Genomic DNA, 25,647 nt, shown 5'->3' on the forward strand with positions numbered 1-25,647 from the left:
CAGTTAGATCAGTGATGGTCACATGGACTGAGGGTCAGGGTTACAGTTAGATCAGTGATGGTCAGATGGACTGAGGGTCAGTGTTACAGTTAGATCAGTGATGGTCAGATGGACTGAGGGTCAGGGTCACAGTTAGATCAGTGATGGTCACATGGACTGAGGGTCAGGGTTACAGTTAGATCAGTGATGGTCAGATGGACTGAGGGTCAGTGTTACAGTTAGATCAGTGATGGTCAGATGGACTGAGGGAGAGGGTTACAGTTAGATCAGTGATGGTCAGATGGACTGAGGGAGAGGGTTACAGTTAGATCAGTGATGGTCAGATGGACTGAGGGTCAGGGTCACAGTTAGATCAGTGATGGTCAGATGGACTGAGGGTCAGTGTTACAGTTAGATCAGTGATGGTCAGATGGACTGAGGGTCAGTGTCACAGTTAGATCAGCGATGGTCACAGTTAGATCAGTGATGGTCACAGTTAGATCAGTGATGGTCACAGTTAGATCAGCGATGGTCACAGTTAGATCAGTGATGGTCACAGTTAGATCAGCGATGGTCACAGTTAGATCAGTGATGGTCACAGTTAGATCAGTGATGGTCAGATGGACTGAGGGAGAGGGTTACAGTTAGATCAGTGATGGTCAGATGGACTGAGGGTCAGGGTTACAGTTAGATCAGTGATGGTCAGATGGACTGAGGGTCAGGGTCACAGTTAGATCAGTGATGGTCAGATGGACTGAGGGAGAGGGTTACAGTTAGATCAGTGATGGTCAGATGGACTGAGGGTCAGGGTTACAGTTAGATCAGTGATGGTCAGATGGACTGAGGGTCAGGGTCACAGTTAGATCAGTGATGGTCACAGTTAGATCAGTGATGGTCAGATGGACTGAGGGAGAGGGTTACAGTTAGATCAGTGATGGTCAGATGGACTGAGGGAGAGGGTTACAGTTAGATCAGTGATGGTCAGATGGACTGAGGGTCAGGGTCACAGTTAGATCAGTGATGGTCACAGTTAGATCAGTGATGGTCAGATGGACTGAGGGAGAGGGTTACAGTTAGATCAGTGATGGTCAGATGGACTGAGGGTCAGGGTCACAGTTAGATCAGTGATGGTCAGATGGACTGAGGGTCAGTGTTACAGTTAGATCAGTGATGGTCAGATGGACTGAGGGTCAGTGTCACAGTTAGATCAGCGATGGTCACAGTTAGATCAGTGATGGTCACAGTTAGATCAGCGATGGTCACAGTTAGATCAGTGATGGTCACAGTTAGATCAGCGATGGTCACAGTTAGATCAGTGATGGTCACAGTTAGATCAGTGATGGTCAGATGGACTGAGGGTCAGGGTTACAGTTAGATCAGTGATGGTCAGATGGACTGAGGGTCAGTGTTACAATTAGATCAGTGATGGTCAGATGGACTGAGGGTCAGGGTTACAGTTAGATCAGTGATGGTCAGATGGACTGAGGGTCAGTGTTACAGTTAGATCAGTGATGGTCAGATGGACTGAGGGTCAGGGTTACAGTTAGATCAGTGATGGTCAGATGGACTGAGGGTCAGGGTTACAGTTAGATCAGTGATGGTCAGATGGACTGAGGGTCAGTGTTACAGTTAGATCAGTGATGGTCAGATGGACTGAGGGTCAGGGTTAGTTACAGTTAGATCAGTGATGGTCAGATGGACTGAGGGTCAGGGTTACAGTTAGATCAGTGATGGTCAGATGGACTGAGGGTCAGGGTTACAGTTAGATCAGTGATGGTCAGATGGACTGAGGGTCAGGGTTACAGTTAGATCAGTGATGGTCAGATGGACTGAGGGTCAGGGTTACAGTTAGATCAGTGATGGTCAGATGGACTGAGGGAGAGGGTTACAGTTAGATCAGTGATGGTCAGATGGACTGAGGGTCAGGGTTACAGTTAGATCAGTGATGGTCAGATGGACTGAGGGAGAGGGTTACAGTTAGATCAGTGATGGTCAGATGGACTGAGGGTCAGTGTTACAGTTAGATCAGTGATGGTCAGATGGACTGAGGGTCAGGGTTACAGTTAGATCAGTGATGGTCAGATGGACTGAGGGTCAGGGTTACAGTTAGATCAGTGATGGTCAGATGGACTGAGGGAGAGGGTTACAGTTAGATCAGTGATGGTCAGATGGACTGAGGGTCAGGGTTACAGTTAGATCAGTGATGGTCAGATGGACTGAGGGTCAGTGTTACAGTTAGATCAGTGATGGTCAGATGGACTGAGGGTCAGGGTTACAGTTAGATCAGTGATGGTCAGATGGACTGAGGGTCAGGGTTACAGTTAGATCAGTGATGGTCAGATGGACTGAGGGTCAGGGTTACAGTTAGATCAGTGATGGTCAGATGGACTGAGGGTCAGTGTTACAGTTAGATCAGTGATGGTCAGATGGACTGAGGGTCAGGGTTACAGTTAGATCAGTGATGGTCAGATGGACTGAGGGTCAGGGTTACAGTTAGATCAGTGATGGTCAGATGGACTGAGGGTCAGGGTTACAGTTAGATCAGTGATGGTCAGATGGACTGAGGGAGAGGGTTACAGTTAGATCAGTGATGGTCAGATGGACTGAGGGTCAGTGTTACAGTTAGATCAGTGATGGTCAGATGGACTGAGGGTCAGGGTTACAGTTAGATCAGTGATGGTCAGATGGACTGAGGGTCAGTGTTACAGTTAGATCAGTGATGGTCAGATGGACTGAGGGTCAGTGTTACAGTTAGATCAGTGATGGTCAGATGGACTGAGGGTCAGGGTTACAGTTAGATCAGTGATGGTCAGATGGACTGAGGGTCAGTGTTACAGTTAGATCAGTGATGGTCAGATGGACTGAGGGTCAGGGTTACAGTTAGATCAGTGATGGTCAGATGGACTGAGGGAGAGGGTTACAGTTAGATCAGTGATGGTCAGATGGACTGAGGGTCAGTGTTACAGTTAGATCAGTGATGGTCAGATGGACTGAGGGAGAGGGTTACAGTTAGATCAGTGATGGTCAGATGGACTGAGGGTCAGGGTTACAGTTAGATCAGTGATGGTCAGATGGACTGAGGGAGAGGGTCACAGTTAGATCAGTGATGGTCAGATGGACTGAGGGTCAGTGTTATAGTTAGATCAGTGATGGTCAGATGGACTGAGGGTCAGTGTTACAGTTAGATCAGTGATGGTCAGATGGACTGAGGGTCAGGGTTACAGTTAGATCAGTGATGGTCAGATGGACTGAGGGTCAGTGTTACAGTTAGATCAGTGATGGTCAGATGGACTGAGGGTCAGGGTTACAGTTAGATCAGTGATGGTCAGATGGACTGAGGGTCAGTGTTACAGTTAGATCAGTGATGGTCAGATGGACTGAGGGTCAGGGTCACAGTTAGATCAGTGATGGTCAGATGGACTGAGGGAGAGGGTTACAGTTAGATCAGTGATGGTCAGATGGACTGAGGGAGAGGGTTACAGTTAGATCAGTGATGGTCAGATGGACTGAGGGTCAGTGTTACAGTTAGATCAGTGATGGTCAGATGGACTGAGGGAGAGGGTTACAGTTAGATCAGTGATGGTCAGATGGACTGAGGGTCAGGGTTACAGTTAGATCAGTGATGGTCAGATGGACTGAGGGTCAGGGTTACAGTTAGATCAGTGATGGTCAGATGGACTGAGGGTCAGGGTTACAGTTAGATCAGTGATGGTCAGATGGACTGAGGGTCAGGGTTACAGTTAGATCAGTGATGGTCAGATGGACTGAGGGTCAGGGTTACAGTTAGATCAGTGATGGTCAGATGGACTGAGGGAGAGGGTTACAGTTAGATCAGTGATGGTCAGATGGACTGAGGGTCAGGGTTACAGTTAGATCAGTGATGGTCAGATGGACTGAGGGTCAGGGTCACAGTTAGATCAGTGATGGTCACAGTTAGATCAGTGATGGTCAGATGGACTGAGGGAGAGGGTTACAGTTAGATCAGTGATGGTCAGATGGACTGAGGGAGAGGGTTACAGTTAGATCAGTGATGGTCAGATGGACTGAGGGTCAGGGTCACAGTTAGATCAGTGATGGTCACAGTTAGATCAGTGATGGTCAGATGGACTGAGGGTCAGGGTTACAGTTAGATCAGTGATGGTCAGATGGACTGAGGGTCAGGGTTACAGTTAGATCAGTGATGGTCAGATGGACTGAGGGTCAGGGTCACAGTTAGATCAGTGATGGTCAGATGGACTGAGGGTCAGGGTTACAGTTAGATCAGTGATGGTCAGATGGACTGAGGGTCAGTGTCACAGTTAGATCAGCGATGGTCACAGTTAGATCAGTGATGGTCACAGTTAGATCAGTGATGGTCACAGTTAGATCAGCGATGGTCACAGTTAGATCAGCGATGGTCACAGTTAGATCAGTGATGGTCACAGTTAGATCAGCGATGGTCACAGTTAGATCAGTGATGGTCACAGTTAGATCAGTGATGGTCAGATGGACTGAGGGAGAGGGTTACAGTTAGATCAGTGATGGTCAGATGGACTGAGGGTCAGGTTACGTACGTGATGTCATCAGTCAGGGTATGGTCAGATGGACTGAGGGAGAGGGTCAGGGTGTTACAGTTAGATCAGTGATGGTCAGATGGACTGAGGGTCAGGGTCACAGTTAGATCAGTGATGGTCACAGTTAGATCAGTGATGGTCAGATGGACTGAGGGAGAGGGTTACAGTTAGATCAGTGATGGTCAGATGGACTGAGGGAGAGGGTTACAGTTAGATCAGTGATGGTCAGATGGACTGAGGGTCAGGGTCACAGTTAGATCAGTGATGGTCACAGTTAGATCAGTGATGGTCAGATGGACTGAGGGAGAGGGTTACAGTTAGATCAGTGATGGTCAGATGGACTGAGGGTCAGGGTCACAGATCAGTGATGGTCAGATGGACTGAGGGTCAGTGTTACAGTTAGATCAGTGATGGTCAGATGGACTGAGGGTCAGTGTCACAGTTAGATCAGCGATGGTCACAGTTAGATCAGTGATGGTCACAGTTAGATCAGTGATGGTCACAGTTAGATCAGCGATGGTCACAGTTAGATCAGTGATGGTCACAGTTAGATCAGCGATGGTCACAGTTAGATCAGTGATGGTCACAGTTAGATCAGTGATGGTCAGATGGACTGAGGGTCAGGGTTACAGTTAGATCAGTGATGGTCAGATGGACTGAGGGTCAGTGTTACAATTAGATCAGTGATGGTCAGATGGACTGAGGGTCAGGGTTACAGTTAGATCAGTGATGGTCAGATGGACTGAGGGTCAGTGTTACAGTTAGATCAGTGATGGTCAGATGGACTGAGGGTCAGGGTTACAGTTAGATCAGTGATGGTCAGATGGACTGAGGGTCAGGGTTACAGTTAGATCAGTGATGGTCAGATGGACTGAGGGTCAGTGTTACAGTTAGATCAGTGATGGTCAGATGGACTGAGGGTCAGGGTTACAGTTAGATCAGTGATGGTCAGATGGACTGAGGGAGAGGGTTACAGTTAGATCAGTGATGGTCAGATGGACTGAGGGTCAGGGTTACAGTTAGATCAGTGATGGTCAGATGGACTGAGGGTCAGGGTTACAGTTAGATCAGTGATGGTCAGATGGACTGAGGGTCAGGGTCACAGTTAGATCAGTGATGGTCAGATGGACTGAGGGTCAGGGTTACAGTTAGATCAGTGATGGTCAGATGGACTGAGGGTCAGGGTTACAGTTAGATCAGTGATGGTCAGATGGACTGAGGGTCAGGGTTACAGTTAGATCAGTGATGGTCAGATGGACTGAGGGTAGGGTTACAGTTAGATCAGTGATGGTCAGATGGACTGAGGGTCAGTGTTACAGTTAGATCAGTGATGGTCAGATGGACTGAGGGTCAGGGTTACAGTTAGATCAGTGATGGTCAGATGGACTGAGGGTCAGGGTTACAGTTAGATCAGTGATGGTCAGATGGACTGAGGGAGAGGGTTACAGTTAGATCAGTGATGGTCAGATGGACTGAGGGTCAGGGTTACAGTTAGATCAGTGATGGTCAGATGGACTGAGGGTCAGTGTTACAGTTAGATCAGTGATGGTCAGATGGACTGAGGGTCAGGGTTACAGTTAGATCAGTGATGGTCAGATGGACTGAGGGTCAGTGTTACAGTTAGATCAGTGATGGTCAGATGGACTGAGGGTCAGGGTTACAGTTAGATCAGTGATGGTCAGATGGACTGAGGGTCAGTGTTACAGTTAGATCAGTGATGGTCAGATGGACTGAGGGTCAGTGTTACAGTTAGATCAGTGATGGTCAGATGGACTGAGGGTCAGGGTTACAGTTAGATCAGTGATGGTCAGATGGACTGAGGGTCAGGGTTACAGTTAGATCAGTGATGGTCAGATGGACTGAGGGAGAGGGTCACAGTTAGATCAGTGATGGTCAGATGGACTGAGGGTCAGTGTTACAGTTAGATCAGTGATGGTCAGATGGACTGAGGGTCAGTGTTACAGTTAGATCAGTGATGGTCAGATGGACTGAGGGTCAGGGTTACAGTTAGATCAGTGATGGTCAGATGGACTGAGGGTCAGGGTTACAGTTAGATCAGTGATGGTCAGATGGACTGAGGGTCAGGGTTACAGTTAGATCAGTGATGGTCAGATGGACTGAGGGTCAGGGTTACAGTTAGATCAGTGATGGTCAGATGGACTGAGGGTCAGTGTTACAGTTAGATCAGTGATGGTCAGATGGACTGAGGGTCAGGGTTACAGTTAGATCAGTGATGGTCAGATGGACTGAGGGAGAGGGTTACAGTTAGATCAGTGATGGTCAGATGGACTGAGGGTCAGGGTTTACAGTTAGATCAGTGATGGTCAGATGGACTGAGGGAGAGGGTTACAGTTAGATCAGTGATGGTCAGATGGACTGAGGGTCAGGGTTACAGTTAGATCAGTGATGGTCAGATGGACTGAGGGTCAGTGTTACAATTAGATCAGTGATGGTCAGATGGACTGAGGGTCAGTGTTACAGTTAGATCAGTGATGGTCAGATGGACTGAGGGTCAGGGTTACAGTTAGATCAGTGATGGTCAGATGGACTGAGGGAGAGGGTTACAGTTAGATCAGTGATGGTCAGATGGACTGAGGGTCAGGGTTACAGTTAGATCAGTGATGGTCAGATGGACTGAGGGAGAGGGTTACAGTTAGATCAGTGATGGTCAGATGGACTGAGGGTCAGTGTTACAGTTAGATCAGTGATGGTCAGATGGACTGAGGGAGAGGGTTACAGTTAGATCAGTGATGGTCAGATGGACTGAGGGTCAGGGTTACAGTTAGATCAGTGATGGTCAGATGGACTGAGGGAGAGGGTTACAGTTAGATCAGTGATGGTCAGATGGACTGAGGGTCAGTGTTACAGTTAGATCAGTGATGGTCAGATGGACTGAGGGTCAGTGTTACAGTTAGATCAGTGATGGTCAGATGGACTGAGGGTCAGGGTTACAGTTAGATCAGTGATGGTCAGATGGACTGAGGGTCAGGGTTACAGTTAGATCAGTGATGGTCAGATGGACTGAGGGTCAGGGTTACAGTTAGATCAGTGATGGTCAGATGGACTGAGGGTGAGGGTTACAGTTAGATCAGTGATGGTCAGATGGACTGAGGGTCAGTGTTACAGTTAGATCAGTGATGGTCAGATGGACTGAGGGTCAGGGTTACAATTAGATCAGTGATGGTCAGATGGACTGAGGGTCAGGGTTACAGTTAGATTAGTGATGGTCACATGGACTGAGGGTCAGGGTTACAGTTAGATCAGTGATGGTCAGATGGACTGAGGGTCAGTGTTACAGTTAGATCAGTGATGGTCAGATGGACTGAGGGTCAGGGTCACGTTAGATCAGTGATGGTCAGATGGACTGAGGGAGAGGGTTACAGTTAGATCAGTGATGGTCAGATGGACTGAGGGAGAGGGTTACAGTTAGATCAGTGATGGTCAGATGGACTGAGGGTCAGTGTTACAGTTAGATCAGTGATGGTCAGATGGACTGAGGGAGAGGGTTACAGTTAGATCAGTGATGGTCAGATGGACTGAGGGTCAGGGTTACAGTTAGATCAGTGATGGTCAGATGGACTGAGGGTCAGGGTTACAGTTAGATCAGTGATGGTCAGATGGACTGAGGGTCAGTGTTACAGTTAGATCAGTGATGGTCAGATGGACTGAGGGTCAGGGTTACAGTTAGATCAGTGATGGTCAGATGGACTGAGGGTCAGGGTTACAGTTAGATCAGTGATGGTCAGATGGACTGAGGGTCAGTGTTACAATTAGATCAGTGATGGTCAGATGGACTGAGGGTCAGGGTTACAGTTAGATCAGTGATGGTCAGATGGACTGAGGGAGAGGGTTACAGTTAGATCAGTGATGGTCAGATGGACTGAGGGTCAGGTTTACAGTTAGATCAGTGATGGTCAGATGGACTGAGGGAGAGGTTTACAGTTAGATCAGTGATGGTCAGATGGACTGAGGGTCAGTGTTACAATTAGATCAGTGATGGTCAGATGGACTGAGGGTCAGTGTTACAATTAGATCAGTGATGGTCAGATGGACTGAGGGTCAGTGTTACAGTTAGATCAGTGATGGTCAGATGGACTGAGGGAGAGGGTTACAGTTAGATCAGTGATGGTCAGATGGACTGAGGGAGAGGTTTACAGTTAGATCAGTGATGATCAGATGGACTGAGGGTCAGGGTTACAGTTAGATCAGTGATGGTCAGATGGACTGAGGGAGAGGTTTACAGTTAGATCAGTGATGGTCAGATGGACTGAGGGAGAGGTTTACAGTTAGATCAGTGATGGTCAGATGGACTGAGGGTCAGTGTTACAATTAGATCAGTGATGGTCAGATGGACTGAGGGTCAGTGTTACAATTAGATCAGTGATGGTCAGATGGACTGAGGGTCAGTGTTACAGTTAGATCAGTGATGGTCAGATGGACTGAGGGAGAGGGTTACAGTTAGATCAGTGATGGTCAGATGGACTGAGGGAGAGGTTTACAGTTAGATCAGTGATGGTCAGATGGACTGAGGGTCAGGGTTACAGTTAGATCAGTGATGGTCAGATGGACTGAGGGAGAGGTTTACAGTTAGATCAGTGATGGTCAGATGGACTGAGGGTCAGTGTTACAGTTAGATCAGTGATGGTCAGATGGACTGAGGGAGAGGTTTACAGTTAGATCAGTGATGGTCAGATGGACTGAGGGTCAGGGTTACAGTTAGATCAGTGATGGTCAGGCGGACCGAGGGAGAGGGTTACAGTTAGATCAGCTATTGTTTCATGGACTGATAGACCACATCAGTCGTGATTTTACCGTAGACAGCATTCAGACCTACTCCAGCACTGATTCCTGTCTATGAATGGTGACAAATTACCTTCAGTTCAAGTGACCAAAGTAAATAATTTTTACAGGGGATTCTGCCTTCATTGTGTCATTGATGGGGTTGATGGAAAAATATAATTCTGTCTGAAAAAATTCTCACCACACTTCTCTTTAGTGCAGAGCATGGTGCTGAACCAGACTGAAACGATGCTGCGCAGAATTCATGATCTCAGGAGGGTAAGCTATTCATTAATAGTGTGCTTTGCTTTGTGGTTGATATGTTCTTTCACCATTAGAAAATTCAGTCAGCATTCGCCAAAATAACCATTTCCACTTATGAAATCTGTATTCAGGAAGTATGAAGAGAGTTTGCTATATTTCTATAGGACCTTGGTGAGACGGTATGTATAGTTGTGTATACAGTATAACGAGAGTTTGAAATTCTGTAGACTGTGGTGAGACTGTATGTAAAGTTGTGTATACAGTATAACAAGAGTTTGTAATTCTATAGATGGTGAGACTGTACGTACAGTGGTGTGTAAAGTATAGCGAGAGTTTGTATTTCTATAGACCGTGGTGAGACTGTACGTATAGTGGTGTATACAGTATAACGAGAGTTTGTAGTTCCGTAGACCGCGGTGAGACAGTATGTAGAGTTGTGTATACAGTATAACGAGAGTTTGAAATTCTATAGACCGTGGTGAGACTGTAGGTATAGTGGTGTATGCAGTATAACGAGAGTTTGAAATTCTATAGATGTTGGTGAGGCTGTACGTATAGTGGTGTGTAAAGTATAGCGAGAGTTTGTAATTCCATAGACCACGGTGAGACAGTATGTAGAGTTGTGTATACAGTATAACGAGAGTTTGAAATTCTATAGACCATGGTGAATACACCACTATACATACAGTCTCACCAGGGTCTATAGGAATACAAACTCTCGCTATACTGTATACACCACTATACGTACAGTCTCACCACAGTCTATAGAATTGCGAACTCTCGTTATACTGTATACACCACTATATGTACAGTCTCACCAGGGTCTATAGGAATACAAACTCTCGTTATACTGTATACACCACTATACGTACAGTCTCACCAGGGTCTATAGGAATACAAACTCTCGTTATACTGTATACACCACTATACGTACACTCTCACCAGGGTGTATAGGAATACAAACTCTCATTATACTGTATACACCATTAGATTAGATTAGATTCAACTTTATTGTCGTTGTGCCGAGTACAGATACAATGCCAATGAAATGCAGTTAGCATCTGACCAGAAATGCAAAGAATAGTGTTATTTATAAAATAACTGCGATTAAAAAGTAAGTGCTACAGCACACAAATATAAAAGTACTGAGACAGTACAATACGGATGCAATACTGCTTAGCGCTGTGATGTGAGGTTCAGCAGGGTCACAGCCTCAGGGAAGAAGCTCTTCCTGTGTCTGCTGGTGCGGGAGCGGAGGCTCCTGTAGTGCCTACCGGATGGGAGGAGAGTAAAAAGTCCATGGTTAGGGTGAGATGCATCCTTGATAATGCTTTTTGCCCTGCCCAGGCAGCGTTTATGGATATAGGGTGCAAGTTGAATCAAGAGTTAAAATTGGCATGTCGCAAAGGTAATGCTACGGTTGTTATGGGGAATTTCAACATGCAGGTAGACTAGGAAAATCATGCTGGTACTGGACCCCGAGAAAGGAAGTTTGTGGAGTGCCTCCGAGATGGATTCTTAGAGTAGTTTGTACTGGAGCCTACCAGGGAGAATGCAATTCTGGATCTAGTGTTGTGTAATGATCCGGATTTGATAAGGGAGCTCGAGGTAAAGGAGCCATTAGGAGGTAGTGACCATAATATGGTAAATTTTAATCTACAATTTGAGAGGGAGAAGGGAAAATCGGAAGTGTCAGTATTGCAGTTGAACAAAGGGGACTAAGGAGCCATGAGGGAGGAGCTGGCCAAAGTTGACTGGAAAGATACCCTAGCAGGGATGACAGTGGAACAGCAATGGCAGGTATTTCTGGGAATAATACAGAAGATGCTGGATCAGTTCATTCCAAAGAGGAAGAAAGATTCTAAAGGGAGTAAGGGGCAACCGTGGCTGACAAGGGAAGTCAAAGACAGTATAAAAATAAAAGAGAGGAAGTATAACATAGCAAAGATGAGCGGGAAGCCAGAGGATTGGGAAACTTTTAAAGAGCAACAGAAGATAACTAAAAAGGCAATACAGGGAGAAAAGATGAGGTACGAAGGTAAGCTAGCCAAGCTTATAAAGGAGGATAGTAAAAGCTTCTTTAGATATGTGAAGAGGAAAAAATTAGTTACGACCAAAGTTGGGCCCTTGAAGACAGAAACGGGTGAATTTATTATGGGGAACAAGGAAATGGCTGACGAGTTGGACAGGTATTTTGGATCTGTCTTCACTAGGGAAGACGCAAATAATCTCCCAGATGTAATAGTGGCCGGAGGACCTAGGGTAACGGAGGAACTGAAGGAAATTCACATTAGGCAGAAAATGGTGTTGGATAGACTGATGGGACTGAAGGCTGATCAATCCCCAGGGCCTGATGGTCTGCATCCCAGGGTACTTAAGGAGGTGGCTCTAGAAACCATGGACGCATTGGTAATCATTTTCCAATGTTCTGTGGATTCGGGGTACACAAGGTGTTGTGTCTAATGCATGGAGTATAAGAAATAAGGTGGATGATCTTGTTGCACTATTACAGATTGTCAGGTTTGATGTTGTGATCATCACTGAATCGTGGCTGAAGGATGGTTGTAGTTGGGAGCTGAATGTCCAAGGTTACACGTTATATCGGAGGGATAGGAAGGTAGACAGAGGGGATGGTGTGGCTGTACTGGTAAAGAACGGCATTAAATCCTTGTGGGTTGCGTTAAGAACTGCAAGGGTAAAAGGATGTTGATGGCAGTTGTTTACAGGCCTCCAACCAGTGGCTGGGAGGTGGACCACAGGTTACAACAGGAAATAGAAAAGGTGAGTCAAAATGGCAATGTTATGGTAGTCATGGGAGATTTTAACATGCAGGTCGGTTGGGAAAATCAGGTCGGAAATGGATCTCAAGAGTGAGTTTGTTGAATGCCTATGAGATGGCTTTTTAGAGCAGTTTGTCATTGAGCCAACGAGGGGATCAACTTTACTGGATTGGGTGTTATGTAATGAACTGGAGGCAATGAGGGAGCTTACGGTAAAAGAATCTTTCAGAACCAGTGATCACAATATGATTGAGTTCAACTTGAAATTTGATAGGGAGAAAGTGAAGTCTGATGTAGCAGTATTTCAGTGGAGTAAGAAAAGTTACAGTGGTGTGAGAGAGGAGTTGGCCAAAGTATATTGGAAGGAGCTGCTGGCAGGGATGACAGCAGAGCAGCAATGGAATGCGTTTCTGGGAAAAAGGAGAAAGGTGTATTCCAAAAACACAGAAATGCTCAAATGGTAAAATAGTACAACCGTGGCTGACAAGGGAAGTCAAAGCTATTGTAAAAGCAAAAGAAAGGGCATACAACAAAGCAAAAATTAATGGGAAGATAGAGGATTGGGAAGTTTTTAAAAACCTACAGAGAGCAACTAAAAAATTTATTAGAAGGGAAAAGATGAACTATTAAAGCAAATAGCAAATAATATCAAACTGGATAGTAAAAGCTTTTTTCGAGTATGTTAAAAATAAAATAAAAGAGAAATGATAGTGGATATAGGACCGCTAGAAAATGAGGCAGGAGAAATAATAACAGGGACAAGGAGATGGCTGATGAACTAAATGAGTATTTTGCATCAGTCTTCACTGTGGAAGACACTAGCAGTGTGCCTGATGTTGTAGTGTGTGAAGGAAGAGAAGTGGGTGCAGTTACTGTTACAAGAGAGCCAGTGTTCAAAAAGCTGAAAGAACCAAAGATAGGTATGTCACCCAGACCAGAGGAACTGCACTCAAGGGTTCTGAAAGAGGTAGTGTTGGAGATTGTAATAGCATTGGAAATGATTTTTCAAGAATCATTGGACTCTGGCATGGTGGCAGAGGACTGGAAAATTGCAAATATCACTCCACTCTTTAAGAAAGGAGGAAGGCAGCAGAAAGGAAACTATAGACCAGTTAGCCTGACCTCAGTGGTTGGGAAGATGTTAGAGTCAATTGTTAAGGATGAGGTGATGGAGTACTTGGTGACACAGGACAAGATAGTACAAAGTCAGCATGGTTTCCTTCAGGGAAAATACAGCCTGATGAACCTGTTGGAATTCTTTGAGGAGATTACAAGTAGGATAGATAAAGGGGATGCAGTGGATGTTGTGTATTTGGACTTTCAGAAAGCCTTTGACAAGGTTATGCAGGGAAATTATGCTGCAAATGAAAAGGGTACTGGTGAGGCCGCACCTGGAGTATTGCATGCAGTTCTGGTCTCCTTACTTGAGGAAGGATATACTAGCTTTGAAGGTGGTGCAGAGAAGGTTCACCAGGCTGGTTCCAGAGATGAGGGAGTTAGACCATGAGGAGAGATTAGACAACAGGTGCAGGAGTAGGCCTAGGACTGTAGTCGCTGGAATTCAGGAGAATGGGAGGAGATCTCAGAAACATATAAAATTATGAAAGGGATAGAGAAGACAGAGGCAGGAAAGTTGTTTCCACTGATAGGTGAGACTAGAACTAAGGGACATAGCCTCAAGATTCGGGGGAGTAGATTTAGGATGGACATGAAGAGCAACTGCTTTTCCCAGAGGGTGGTGAATCTGTGGAACTCTCTGCCGAATGAAGCAGTGGAGGCTACCTCAATAAATATATTTAAGACAAGGCTGGATATATTTTTGCATCGTACGAGAATTGATAGTTATGGAGAAAAGGCAGGAAGTTGGAGATAAGTCCATGGTCAGATCAGCCATGACATTGAATGGTGGAGCAGGCTCAACGGGCCAGATGGCCGACTTCTGCTCCTATTTCTTATGTTTTTATGTTCTTATTCAAGTTTGCTGATGAAACTATTTGTTGTGAGCCAAATCAAAGGTGGTGATATCAGCATACAGGTTCAAGTCTGAAAATTTGGCTGACTGGTGTCATAACCTGTCACTCAATGTCAGCAAGACCAAGGAACTTGACTGTATTCTTCATGAGTGGGAAACCAGAGGTCCATGAGGCAGTCCTCGTCAGAGATCGGAGGTGGAGGGAGTTCGGAACTTTTAAATTCTGGGTGTTACTATTCCAGAGGATCTCTCGTGGACCCAGCAGTTAAGGGCAATTGCACTGAAAGCATGGCAGTGCCTCTACTTCCTTGGGCGTCAGCGGAGATTGGGAATGACATCTGAAACTTTGATGTGTTGTGGAGTAGGATACCAGCATCCGTTATCAGAGATCCCCACTACCCAGGTGATGCTCTCTTCTCATTGCTGCCGTCAGACAGACAGAAGGTGCAAGAGTTTTGGAACTTGTACCACCAGGTTCAAGAACAGTTACAACCCCTCAATCATCAGGCTCCTGAATAAAAGTGGATACCTACGCTCATTTGCCACATCATTGAGATGTTCCCACAACCAATGATCTCACTTTAAGGACTCTTTGTGTTATTATTTCGTGTTCTTGTCATTTGCACAGTGTTGTTTTCTGGCTGATCTTTCACTGATTCTGCTGTAAGTACTGTTCTATAGATTTGCTGAGTATGGCCACGGGAAAATGAATCTCAGAGTTGTTTATGGTGTTATATCTGTACTTTGATAATAAAATTTACTTTGAACTTTATATTTAAAGTGGATGCTGGTCAGGGGATCAAGGTTACGGAAAGAAGTCAGGAGAACGGGGTTGAGACAGATAACAAATCAGGCATGAAGAGTGAATTTATTTAAATCTTACATCCATTCCACATATGAGGGAGTTAAAATTGTTGCGTTATGATTGTCGCGATGTACAGGCATGTGAATTTATAAGTCTAATGGCTTGTAGAAAGAAGCTGCCCCGTAGCCTGTTGGTCTGTTTGCCAGACGGTAGCAGCTGAAACAGTTTATGGTTGGGGTTACTGATGTCTCTGATGATCTTCCAGGCCTTCTTTCTGCACCTGCTGTTGTAAGTGTCCTCTGCTGAGGGAAGTTCACAACCACAGATGTGCTGGGCTGTCCATACCACTCTGCATGATGGAATGGTGTGCAGACTCAGTGGGCGAAATGGTTCAATGCTACTCCTACGTCTTATGGTCTTTTTACTATTTGTTATGGGTATATAATCACTATATATAATGAGTATGGAAGTTGTCCTGTCGAAGACCAGAAGAAGCTGCAGAAGATCGTGAACACAGCCCAGCACGTCACACGAACCAATCTTCCGTCCGTGGACTCACTTTACACCGCACGCTGTCGGAGCAGTGCTGCCAAGATAATCAAGGACACCACCCACCCAGCCAACACACTTTTTGTCCCTCTTCCCTCCGGGAGAAGGCTCAGGAGCTTGAAGACTCGTATGGCTAGATTTGGGAACAGCTTCTTTCCAACTGTGATAAGACTGCTGAACGGATCCTGACCCCGATCTGGGCCATACCCTCCAACCATCCGGACCTGCCTCTCGGTTTTTTTTGTACTACCTTACTTTCTATTTTTCTATTTTCTATTTATGATTTATAATTTAAATTTTTACTATATTTACTATTGATTTGTACTCCAGGGAGCGCAAAGCGCAGAATCAAATATCACTGTGATGATTGTACGCTCTAGTATCAATTGTTTGGCGACAATAAAGTAAAGTAAATAATCAGTGATATTTCCTTTTGATATCATTGTGCTCTCCAGGTCTCTATTCGTCAGATGAATCAGACACGGTTCTATATCACAAGGAAGCAGAACACAGTGGTGCGGGTGAACCTGCTGCTCATGGCTCTTCCACTGCACTTGTCTCAGGACAAGTACTTCTCACTGCTGAGCAGTTACTTAGAGATCAAAAGTAAGTGCAAGAGAGCCATATGTGCTGAAAGGTGAAGATCAGGGGTTGATTTGTTTGTTTTTACACTATATGTAAATGATGGAGTTGGTTGGAGTTGAAAAAGATTAATTTTGAAGATACAGTTCCTATTGATGTACAGGTGCACTGACTGATGGAAATCCTGATTAAACCCCAAAAGCAGTAATCTTGTATCTCTTCAATCACTTGTAAAGGCAGTGAGAGGGGTTCTGGATACAGAGTACAGATGCAATAGTCAACAATCCACAAACTGCATGTTCGAGCCGAGTCTTCAAGCAATTGAACATTTAACATGGTTACCGGTGGGTCAGGATAGAGTCAAAGAACAATACAGCACAGATACAGGCCCTTAACAGTCCATACTAACCATGGTGCCCACCAGCAAGTCCCAATTTCCTGCGTTCAGCCCATGTCACTCTAAGACCCTCCCCCCATGTACCTGTCCAAATACTTCCTGAATGATAATGTTATACTTACCTCAACCTCTTCCTCTGGGAGCTCATTCCATCCGTTGTGTGACAATGTTGTTCTTCATTTGCTTTCAAATCTTCCCCTTCACACCCTAAACCTATGACCCTAGGTTTGTCTCCCCTACCCTGAGGAAAATACTGTTACCATAACCACATTAAGTATGCCTCTCAGAATTTTAAGCATTTTGTAACACCCTGGTTAAGATTTTACTGCGAACGTTGTAGGGTATTTTGTTTAATGGTTTTCTGTAGAAGCAGTAGGTCCTGCTGGTAGTGTTTGGGTTACCGTTAAAGGTAAGGGGATTGTGATATTCTGATCAGGAATGTTGTGTCATCCAAGCAGAAGGTTCTAGAGAAGACTGGTTTTTGTGATGGACACTGGGGTGGGTTGAGGTGGGTTATGGAGAGAGAAGAAGCTCGAGAGAACAGTCTGTAGGATTCGATCCAACAGGAATGTGGAAGAAGCTGCCAGCAGAAGTGGTGGATGTGAGTTCAGTTTCAACATTTAAGAGCAGTTTGGACAGGTACGTGGATGGGAGAGTTGTGGAGGGCTAAGGTCCAGGTGCAGGCAATAGGACTAGGCAGAGTAAAGGTCTGGCATGGACTAGATGGGCTGAAGGGCCTGTTTCTTTGCTATATTGCTCTATAACTATGCCTTTAAAAACAATAACAGAATGTAAAATATAGTGTGAGAATTAACCAAGGTGCCTTTTCACTCTCAGCTTGTTACTTATATTAATTGACTATACATCACTTATTTGCCCTCATAGTGGGAAAATATTTTCTACCTTTATTTTCTTGCATAGACTCCTCACCACAAAAGCCATCTTGAGGCAATTCTTAATTCTCCACTCATGCCCCCTTCCTCAATCATACCCATTTATTGCCCTGCCCATCCTGATTGATTTCCTGACCTGCCACACAAGTTCCAACAGCCCCTTCTTGTGTCTACACCTTCTGCTTCAATTATTCCGTGTGTTGCGAGGCTGGAGTTTGGTCTGTATCGTACTCCAGCATTCCTCAATGAAAGTGCCTGTAAAGTTTGGGATTTACATGGGAATGCACAAGCCAGAACTTTCTGGTGAACTGAACGATCAAATTTGTGGTTTACAGAAGCTGAAGAGAAGGAGCTGGTTGAGATTTACAGCGATGACCCCAAGAAGCTGCTCCTCATTTTGCCTCTATGTCTTATTGTCTTTATGATTTTGCACGGGATCACTGAGCCCGTTCTGCTGAACGGACATTGTTGGACTCCAGGGAAGCTAAGGGAGAAATTAGCCCCATCTCTTACTTGATTGTTTTTGGTGTAGTTACTCCAGAGGGTGAATTTATTCTCTCGTAAAGCACTGATGGTGTCCTTTGCTCCCGGTGTCTCATTATGTACCCGAACAGTTTTAAAAGTTTGTAAAGGTAATTCTTAAATAATTACATTTTTAATGTGACAAGCAAGATTTTGGCCTATATTTCCACTTTTTATTTAATTGCGCCTTGAGTATTTAAACCCTGCCACAAATGTTTTATTCTAGTATTGTGTAATCTGTTTTCCAAGGTATTTGTTATGAATCTTTATACAAAATTAATTAAAGTTAATCTGTTTATTTCACCAGGAAATGTGGTGTCAATAAGTTATGTTTACGCAGATCAAGGTAGGTTAGTGTTTTATTTTAAAAGCACGTTACTTAAATAAAGTTTAAATATTGAATTGCATTCAAGCACTCAGTATTGGTTGCAACATTTCCATGATAAACATTTTTACTGTTCAGAAATCCCACACTTCACATCAGGCTCTCCAGGTGCTGATTCTTACATCCCTTCCCACCTATATTTCAGCAGTGTGCCTGTGTTCACACAACCGCCACAATTCACAGCTCAAAGTACATGTATTATCAAAGTACACATATGCAATGATGTACTACCTTTAGGTGTATTTTCTTGCAGACATTTACAGAATAAAAGAAGTACAATAGAATTTACGGAAAACTGTACATAACCAGACGAAGACTGACAAACATCCAGTCCTTCCTACCTGACTGGCAGACCGCAGTTTCTGCAGCTTCCGAGCTGTGTGTCAGACACTGGGGCCCCAAAGGGGATTGTATTGGCTCCCTTCCTGTACCTCGGTCTTTAGATACAACACTGAGTCATGTCATCTGCAGAAATTCTCTGATGGCTCAGCAGTAGTTGGGTGTATAAAGGGAGGACTGGAGGATGAATACAGGGCCCTGGTCTAATGGTACAAGCTGAATCATCTGCAGCTCAACATCAGTAAGACAAAGGAGATGGTGATGGACATCAGGAAGCCTGAGCCTGCTCTGCTCCCTGTTACCATTGATGGTGAGGATGTGGATGTGGTGAGGACCCTTATGTACCAGGGGATGCACCTGGGTGATGGACTTGAGTAGAGCACAACACAGAGGCTGGGGAAAGGAAGGGCAAGAGACACCTCTACTTCCTGAGGAGACGGAGGTCCTGTGGAGTATGCAGGCCTCTCCTTCACATATTCTACCAGTACTGCTGCTTTCTTGTGCCAGCCCTCCATGTAGGTGTGCTCAATGGCAGGGAGGGTTTTAGCCATGATGGAATGGGCCATATTGACTACTTTTTGTAGAATTTACCATTTAAGGGCATTGGTGTTGCCATACCAGGTTGTGATGCAGCCAGTCAATATACTTTTCACCACATATCTGTAGGTGTTTGTCAAAGTTTTGGATGTCATGCTGATTCTTAGCAAGCTCCTGTGGAAGTAGAGGCACTACCGTGGTTCCATCGCCGTTGCGCTTATGTCCTGGGCCCAAGACAGGTCCTCCAAAATAATAACACGAGGAATTTAAAGCTGCTGCCCCTCTCTGCCTCTGACCCTCCCATGAGGGGTCTTCAAGTTCAGAGTCAGGTTTATTGTCACTGGCACGTGACATGAAATTTGTTAACTTAGCAGCAGTTCAATGCAATACATAATCTAGAAGATAATGGCAGGTTCATGGCAGCTATAGGCAAGCAGGAACAAATGAGGTGCTTATGGAATATAAGAAATGCAAGAGAATGCTTAAGAAAGAAATCAGGAGGGCTAAAAGAAGGCATGAAGTGGCTCTAGCAGACAAGGTGAAGGAGAATCCTAAGGGATTCTACAGATAAATTAAGAGCAAGAGGATTGCAAGGGACAAAATCAGTCCTCTGGAAGACTAGAATGGTAATCCATGTATGGAGCCAAAACAAATGGGGAAATCTTAAATGCGTTCTTTGCATCTGTATTTACTCAGAAGATGGATACAGAGTCTATAGAAGTGAGGCAAAGTGACAGAGGAGGAGGTGTTTGCTACCTTGTAGCAATAGGTGAATAAATCCTCAGGGCCTGACAAGGTGATCTCGTGGACCCTCGGGGTGGCAAGTGCAGAAATTGCCAGGCCCCTAGCAGTGATATTAAAATATCCTTCGCGACAGGAGAGGTACCAGAGGATCAGAGGATAGCCATTGGTGTTCTGCTGTTTAAAAACGACTGAACAGAAACCAGGTCATTAGAGGCTGGTTAGTCTGACTCCGTTGTGGGGAAGTTTTTAGAAGGTGTTCTGAGAGACCGGTTATATAGGTATTTGGATAGTCTGCATGGCTTCGTGCGTGGTAGGTCATGCATAACGAACTTATAGACCTTTTTCAAGAAGTTACTAGGAAACTGGATGAAGGCAGGGCAGTGGATGTTGTCTACATGGACTTTTGCAAGGCATTTGACAAGGTCCTGCATGGGAGGTTGGTCAAGAAAGTTCAGTCACTCAGCATTCAGGAGGAGGTAGTAAATTGGATCAGACACTGGCTTTGTGGGAGAAACCAGAGAGTGGTAGTAGAGGGTTGCCTCTCTGACTGGAGGCCTGTGACCAGTGGTGCTCGCTTTTATGTTGTTTTGAATCTATATCAGTGGTCTGGATGATAATGTGGTTAACTGGATCAGCAAACTTGTGGATGACAGCAAGATTGGGGATGTAGTGGACAGTGAGGATGGTTATCCTGGCTTGCAGAGGGACCTGCATCTGCTAGAAAAATGGCAGATGGAACTTGGTGCAGACAAGTGCGACATTTTGCACTTCATTAGGACCAGTTAGCGCAGGTCATACACAGTGAACGGTCGGGCACTGAGGAGTGTGGTAGAACAAAGCAATCTGGGAATACCAGTATATAATTTGTTGAAAATAGCGTCACAGGTATATAGGGTCGTAAAGAAAGCTTTTGGCACATTGGCCTTCATAAATCAATGTATTGAGTACAGGAAATGGGATGTTACGTTGAAGTTGTATTAAGACATTGTTGAGGCCTAATTTGATGTGTATTGCACAGTTTTGGTCACCGACCTACAGGAAAGATGCAAGTAAGGTTGAAAGAGTACAGAGAAAATTTACAAGGATTTTGCCGGGTCTGGAATACTTGAGTTACAAAGAAAGATTTGAACAGGTTAGGACTGTATTTTTTAGAACGTAGTAGGTTGAGAGGAGATGTGATATAGGATACAAAATTTATGAAGGGTATAGATAGGGCAAATGCAAGCAGGGTTTATCCACTAAGGTTCAGAGGGACTAGAACCAGAGATCATGTGTTAAGAGTGAAAGCTGAAAAGTTTGAGGGGAACATGAGGGTCACTCAGGGTCATGAGAGCGTGGAATGAGCTGCCAGCACAAGTGGTGCATGTGAGCTCAATTTCAACATTTAGCGGAAGTTCCTGAAGGTACATGGACAGTAGAGGTCTGGAGGGTTATGGTCCTGGTACAAGTCAATGGGAGCAGGCAGTTTAAATGGTTTCAGTGTGGAAGAGATGGGTCAAAGAGCCTGCTTCTGTGCTGTACCTTTCTGTGACTGAAGAAGTTTGGCATAGGCCCCCAAATCCTCAAGACTTTCTACAGGGCACCACTGAGAGCATCCTGACTGGCTGTATCACTGCCTGGTATGGGAACTGCAGAGAGGGTACGGACAGCCCAGTGCATCTGTGGATGTGAACTTCCCTCAACTGAGGACATTTACAGCAGCAGGTGCAGAGCGAAGGCCTGGAAGATCATCGGGGACATCAGTCACCCCAGCCATAACTGTTACAGCTGCTTCTGTCTGGCAAACGGTACCACAGCATTAAAGCCAGGACCAGCAGGCTACAGGACAGTTTCTTTCTACAAGCCATTAGACTTTTAAATTCACGTCTGTAGATTGTGATGGAGTCATAACACAAAGATTTTTATTCCCTCACGTTGTGGGATGGATGTGAGATTTAAATCTAAATTCTCTGTTGTTTCATGAAGAGGCATGTTGATGGGGCGTAAAGGCTGGACTTTAATCTCTGCCTTTCATGAAGAGGCCACATTGACTGGGTTTGCTGTAAATATGTCACGTTTTTTTTTTGTTTGGGTACCGGTGCGATGGTAATGTTTGAGGATCTCCGTGCCCATGGCTGGCTGTGCTTCAGCAGTATTAGATTGGTCCTGACTCCAGCTCCTCCTGTGTTTCAGGTGCCGTGGCTCTGGAACTATCATGCTTTACAGAAGCAGAGAGGATATATATGCTTGTTAAAGACACTACCATCGATAGCAAACAACTCTCTGCAGTTATAATCCCTGACATTCAGGTAAATATCGCAGAACCATGTTATAAAAGGGCCAGAGGGAAATGAATCTGTGGAGTACATTGATACTGACAACTGTGGAGGCCAAGTCATTAAGTATATTTAAAGCAGAGGTTGATGGATATTTGATTAGCTAGAGCGTGACAGATTACAAAAAAAAGGCAGGAGAATGCGAATGGGACAGATAATAAATCAGTCATGATGGAATGGCAAGCAGACTTGATGGGCTGAGAGGCCTATTTCTGCTCTGATCTTTTATGGTATTATAGTCTAAAATGGCTGAAGGGCAGGGGTTGGCTCAGTGACAAACCAGGGAGGTGTCTCAGTGACAAATCAGGGAGGTGTCTCAGTGACAAATCAGGGAGGTGTCTCAGTGACAAATCAGGGTGAAGTCTCAGTGAAAAATCAGGGAGTTGTCTCAGTGACAAGTCAGGGAGATGTCTCAGTGACAATCAGGGAGGTGTCTCAGTGACAAATCAGGGAGGTGTCTCAGTGACAAATCAGGGTGAAGTCTCAGTGACAAATCAGAGAGGTGTCTCAGTGACAAATCAGGGAGTTGTCTCAGTGACAAATCAGGGAGGTGTCTCAGTGACAAATCAGGGAGGTGTCTCAGTGACAAATCAGGGAGTGGCTCAGTGACAAATCAGGGAGGTGTCTCAGTGACAAATCAGGGTGAAATCTCAGTGATAAATCAGGGAGGTGTCTCAGTGACAAATCAGGGTGAAGTCTCAGTGACAAATCAGGGAGGTGTCACAGTGACAAATCAGGGAGATGTCTCAGTGGCAAATCAGGGAGATGTCTCAGTGACAAATCAGTGAAGTGTCTCAGTGACAAATCAGGAAGTGGCTCAGTGACAAATCAGGGAGGTGTCTCAGTGACAAATCAGGGAGGTGTCACAGTGACAAATCAGGGAGGTGTCACAGTGACAAGTCAGGGAGATGTCTCAGTGACAAATCAGGGAGGTGTCTCAGTGACAAATCAGGGTGAAGTCTCAGTGACAAATCAAGGAGGTGTCTCAGTGACAAATCAGGGTGAAGTCTCAGTGACAAATCAGGGAGGTGTCTCAGTGACAAATCAGGGAGATGTCTCAGTGACAATCAGGGAGGTGGCTCAGTGACAAATCAGGGTGAAGTCTCAGTGACAAATCAGAGAGGTGTCTCAGTGACAAATCAGGGAGTTGTCTCAGTGACAAATCAGGGAGTTGTCTCAGTGACAAATCAGGGAGGTGTCTCAGTGACAAATCAGGGAGGTGTCTCAGTGACAAATCAGGGTGAAGTCTCAGTGACAAATCAGGGAGATGTCACAGTGACAAATCAGGGTGAAGTCTCAGTGACAAATCAGGGAGGTGTCTCAGTGACAAGTCAGGGAGTGGCTCAGTGACAAATCAGAGAGGTGTCTCCGTGACAAATCAGGGAGTTGTCTCAGTGACAAATCAGGGTGAAGTCTCAGTGAAAAATCAGGGAGGTGTCTCAGTGACAAATCAGGGAGGTGTCTCAGTGACAAATCAGGGAGGTGTCACAGTGACAAATCAGGGAGGTGTCTCAGTGACAAGTCAGGGTGAAGTCTCAGTGACAAATCAGGGTGAAGTCTCAGTGACAAATCAGGGAGGTGTCACAGTGACAAATCAGGGAGATGTCTCAGTGACAAATCAGGGAGGTGGCTCAGTGACAAATCAGGGAGGTGTCTCAGTGACAAATCAGGAAGTGGCTCAGTGACAAATCGGGGAGGTGTCTCAGTGACAAATCAGGGAGGTGTCTCAGTGACAAGTCAGGGAGATGTCTCAGTGACAAATCAGGGAGGTGTCTCAGTGACAAATCAGGGAGGTGTCACAGTGACAAATCAGGGAGGTGTCTCAGTGACAAGTCAGGGTGAAGTCTCAGTGACAAATCAGGGAGATGTCTCAGTGACAAATCAGGGTGAAATCTCAGTGACAAGTCAGGGAGTGGCTCAGTGACAAATCAGAGAGGTGTCTCAGTGACAAATCAGAGTGGTGTCTCAGTGACAAATCAGGGTGAAGTCTCAGTGACAAATCAGGGTGAAGTCTCAGTGACAAATCAGGGAGGTGTCTCAGTGACAAATCAGGGAGGTGTCACAGTGACAAATCAGGGAGGTGTCTCAGTGACAAGTCAGGGTGAAGTCTCAGTGACAAATCAGGGAGGTGTCTCAGTGACAAATCAGGATGAAGTCTCAGTGACAAATCAGGGAGATGTCTCAGTGACAAATCAGGAAGGTGTCTCAGTGACAAATCAGGGTGGTGTCTCAGTGACAAATCAGGGAGGTGTCTCAGTGACAAATCAGGGTGAAGTCTCAGTGACAAATCAGGGTGAAGTCTCAGTGACAAATCAGGGAGGTGTCACAGTGACAAATCAGGGAGATGTCTCAGTGGCAAATCAGGGAGATGTCTCAGTGACAAATCAGGGAGGTGGCTCAGTGACAAATCAGGGTGAAATCTCAGTGACAAATCAGGAAGTGGCTCAGTGACAAATCAGGGAGGTGTCTCAGTGACAAATCAGGGAGGTGTCTCAGTGACAAGTCAGGGAGATGTCTCAGTGACAAATCAGGGAGGTGTCTCAGTGACAAATCAGGGTGAAGTCTCAGTGACAAATCAGGGAGGTGTCTCAGTGACAAATCAGGAAGGTGTCTCAGTGACAAATCGGAGGTGTCTCAGTGACAAATCAGGGAGGTGTCACAGTGGCAAATTAGGGAGGTGGCACATTGACAAATCAGGGACTGGCACAGTGAGAAATCCAGAAGTTGACACAGTGATAAGACAGGGAGTTGGCAGTGAATTCCAACTGCTGCAGTGACAATGCAGCCAACAGTAATATCAACAAATGGTGATTTGAACGATTCATTGCAGACACTTGGATCAATTGTCCAGGATTACTGTTCAGGCTGACTACAACAGCAAAGTTTTCTAACTGTCCCCCTCACGGTGTGTTCCCCCACAGTTCCACCCCTTCCATAGTGTGATCCTCAGTACTGCCCCTCCCAGTGTGACCATCACTCAATACCACCCCCACCCCCACAGTGTGACTCCCTCAGTACCACACCCCACCCCCACAGTGTGACCCTCCCTCAGTACCACCCCCCACCCCCACAGTGACCCTCCCTCAGTACCACCCCCCACCCCCACAGTATGACCCTCCCTCAGTACCACCCCCCACCCCCACAGTGTGACTCCCTCAGTACCACCCCCCCCCACAGTGTGACCCTCCCTCAGTACCACCCCCCCTCAGTGTGACCCTCCCTCAGTACCACCCCTCCCACAGTGTGACTCCC

The 25,647-nt window shown here is 45.6% G+C and overlaps 1 protein-coding gene across 1 annotated transcript in view; it reads left to right on the plus strand.

The window, feature by feature from the left end:
• LOC134343814 (diacylglycerol kinase theta-like) overlaps window positions 1-25,647 on the plus strand; it is a 231,988-nt gene that overhangs the window by 135,734 nt on the left and 70,607 nt on the right. Inside the window, exons 12-15 of the mRNA XM_063042563.1 lie at window positions 9,529-9,590; window positions 16,137-16,287; window positions 18,383-18,421; window positions 22,253-22,368. Of these exons, the coding sequence (XP_062898633.1) occupies window positions 9,529-9,590; window positions 16,137-16,287; window positions 18,383-18,421; window positions 22,253-22,368 (368 nt within the window). The remainder of the gene's footprint in view (window positions 1-9,528; window positions 9,591-16,136; window positions 16,288-18,382; window positions 18,422-22,252; window positions 22,369-25,647) is intronic.

Source organism: Mobula hypostoma, chromosome 3 (assembly GCF_963921235.1).
Source record: "Mobula hypostoma chromosome 3, sMobHyp1.1, whole genome shotgun sequence".
NCBI lineage: Eukaryota > Metazoa > Chordata > Chondrichthyes > Myliobatiformes > Myliobatidae > Mobula > Mobula hypostoma.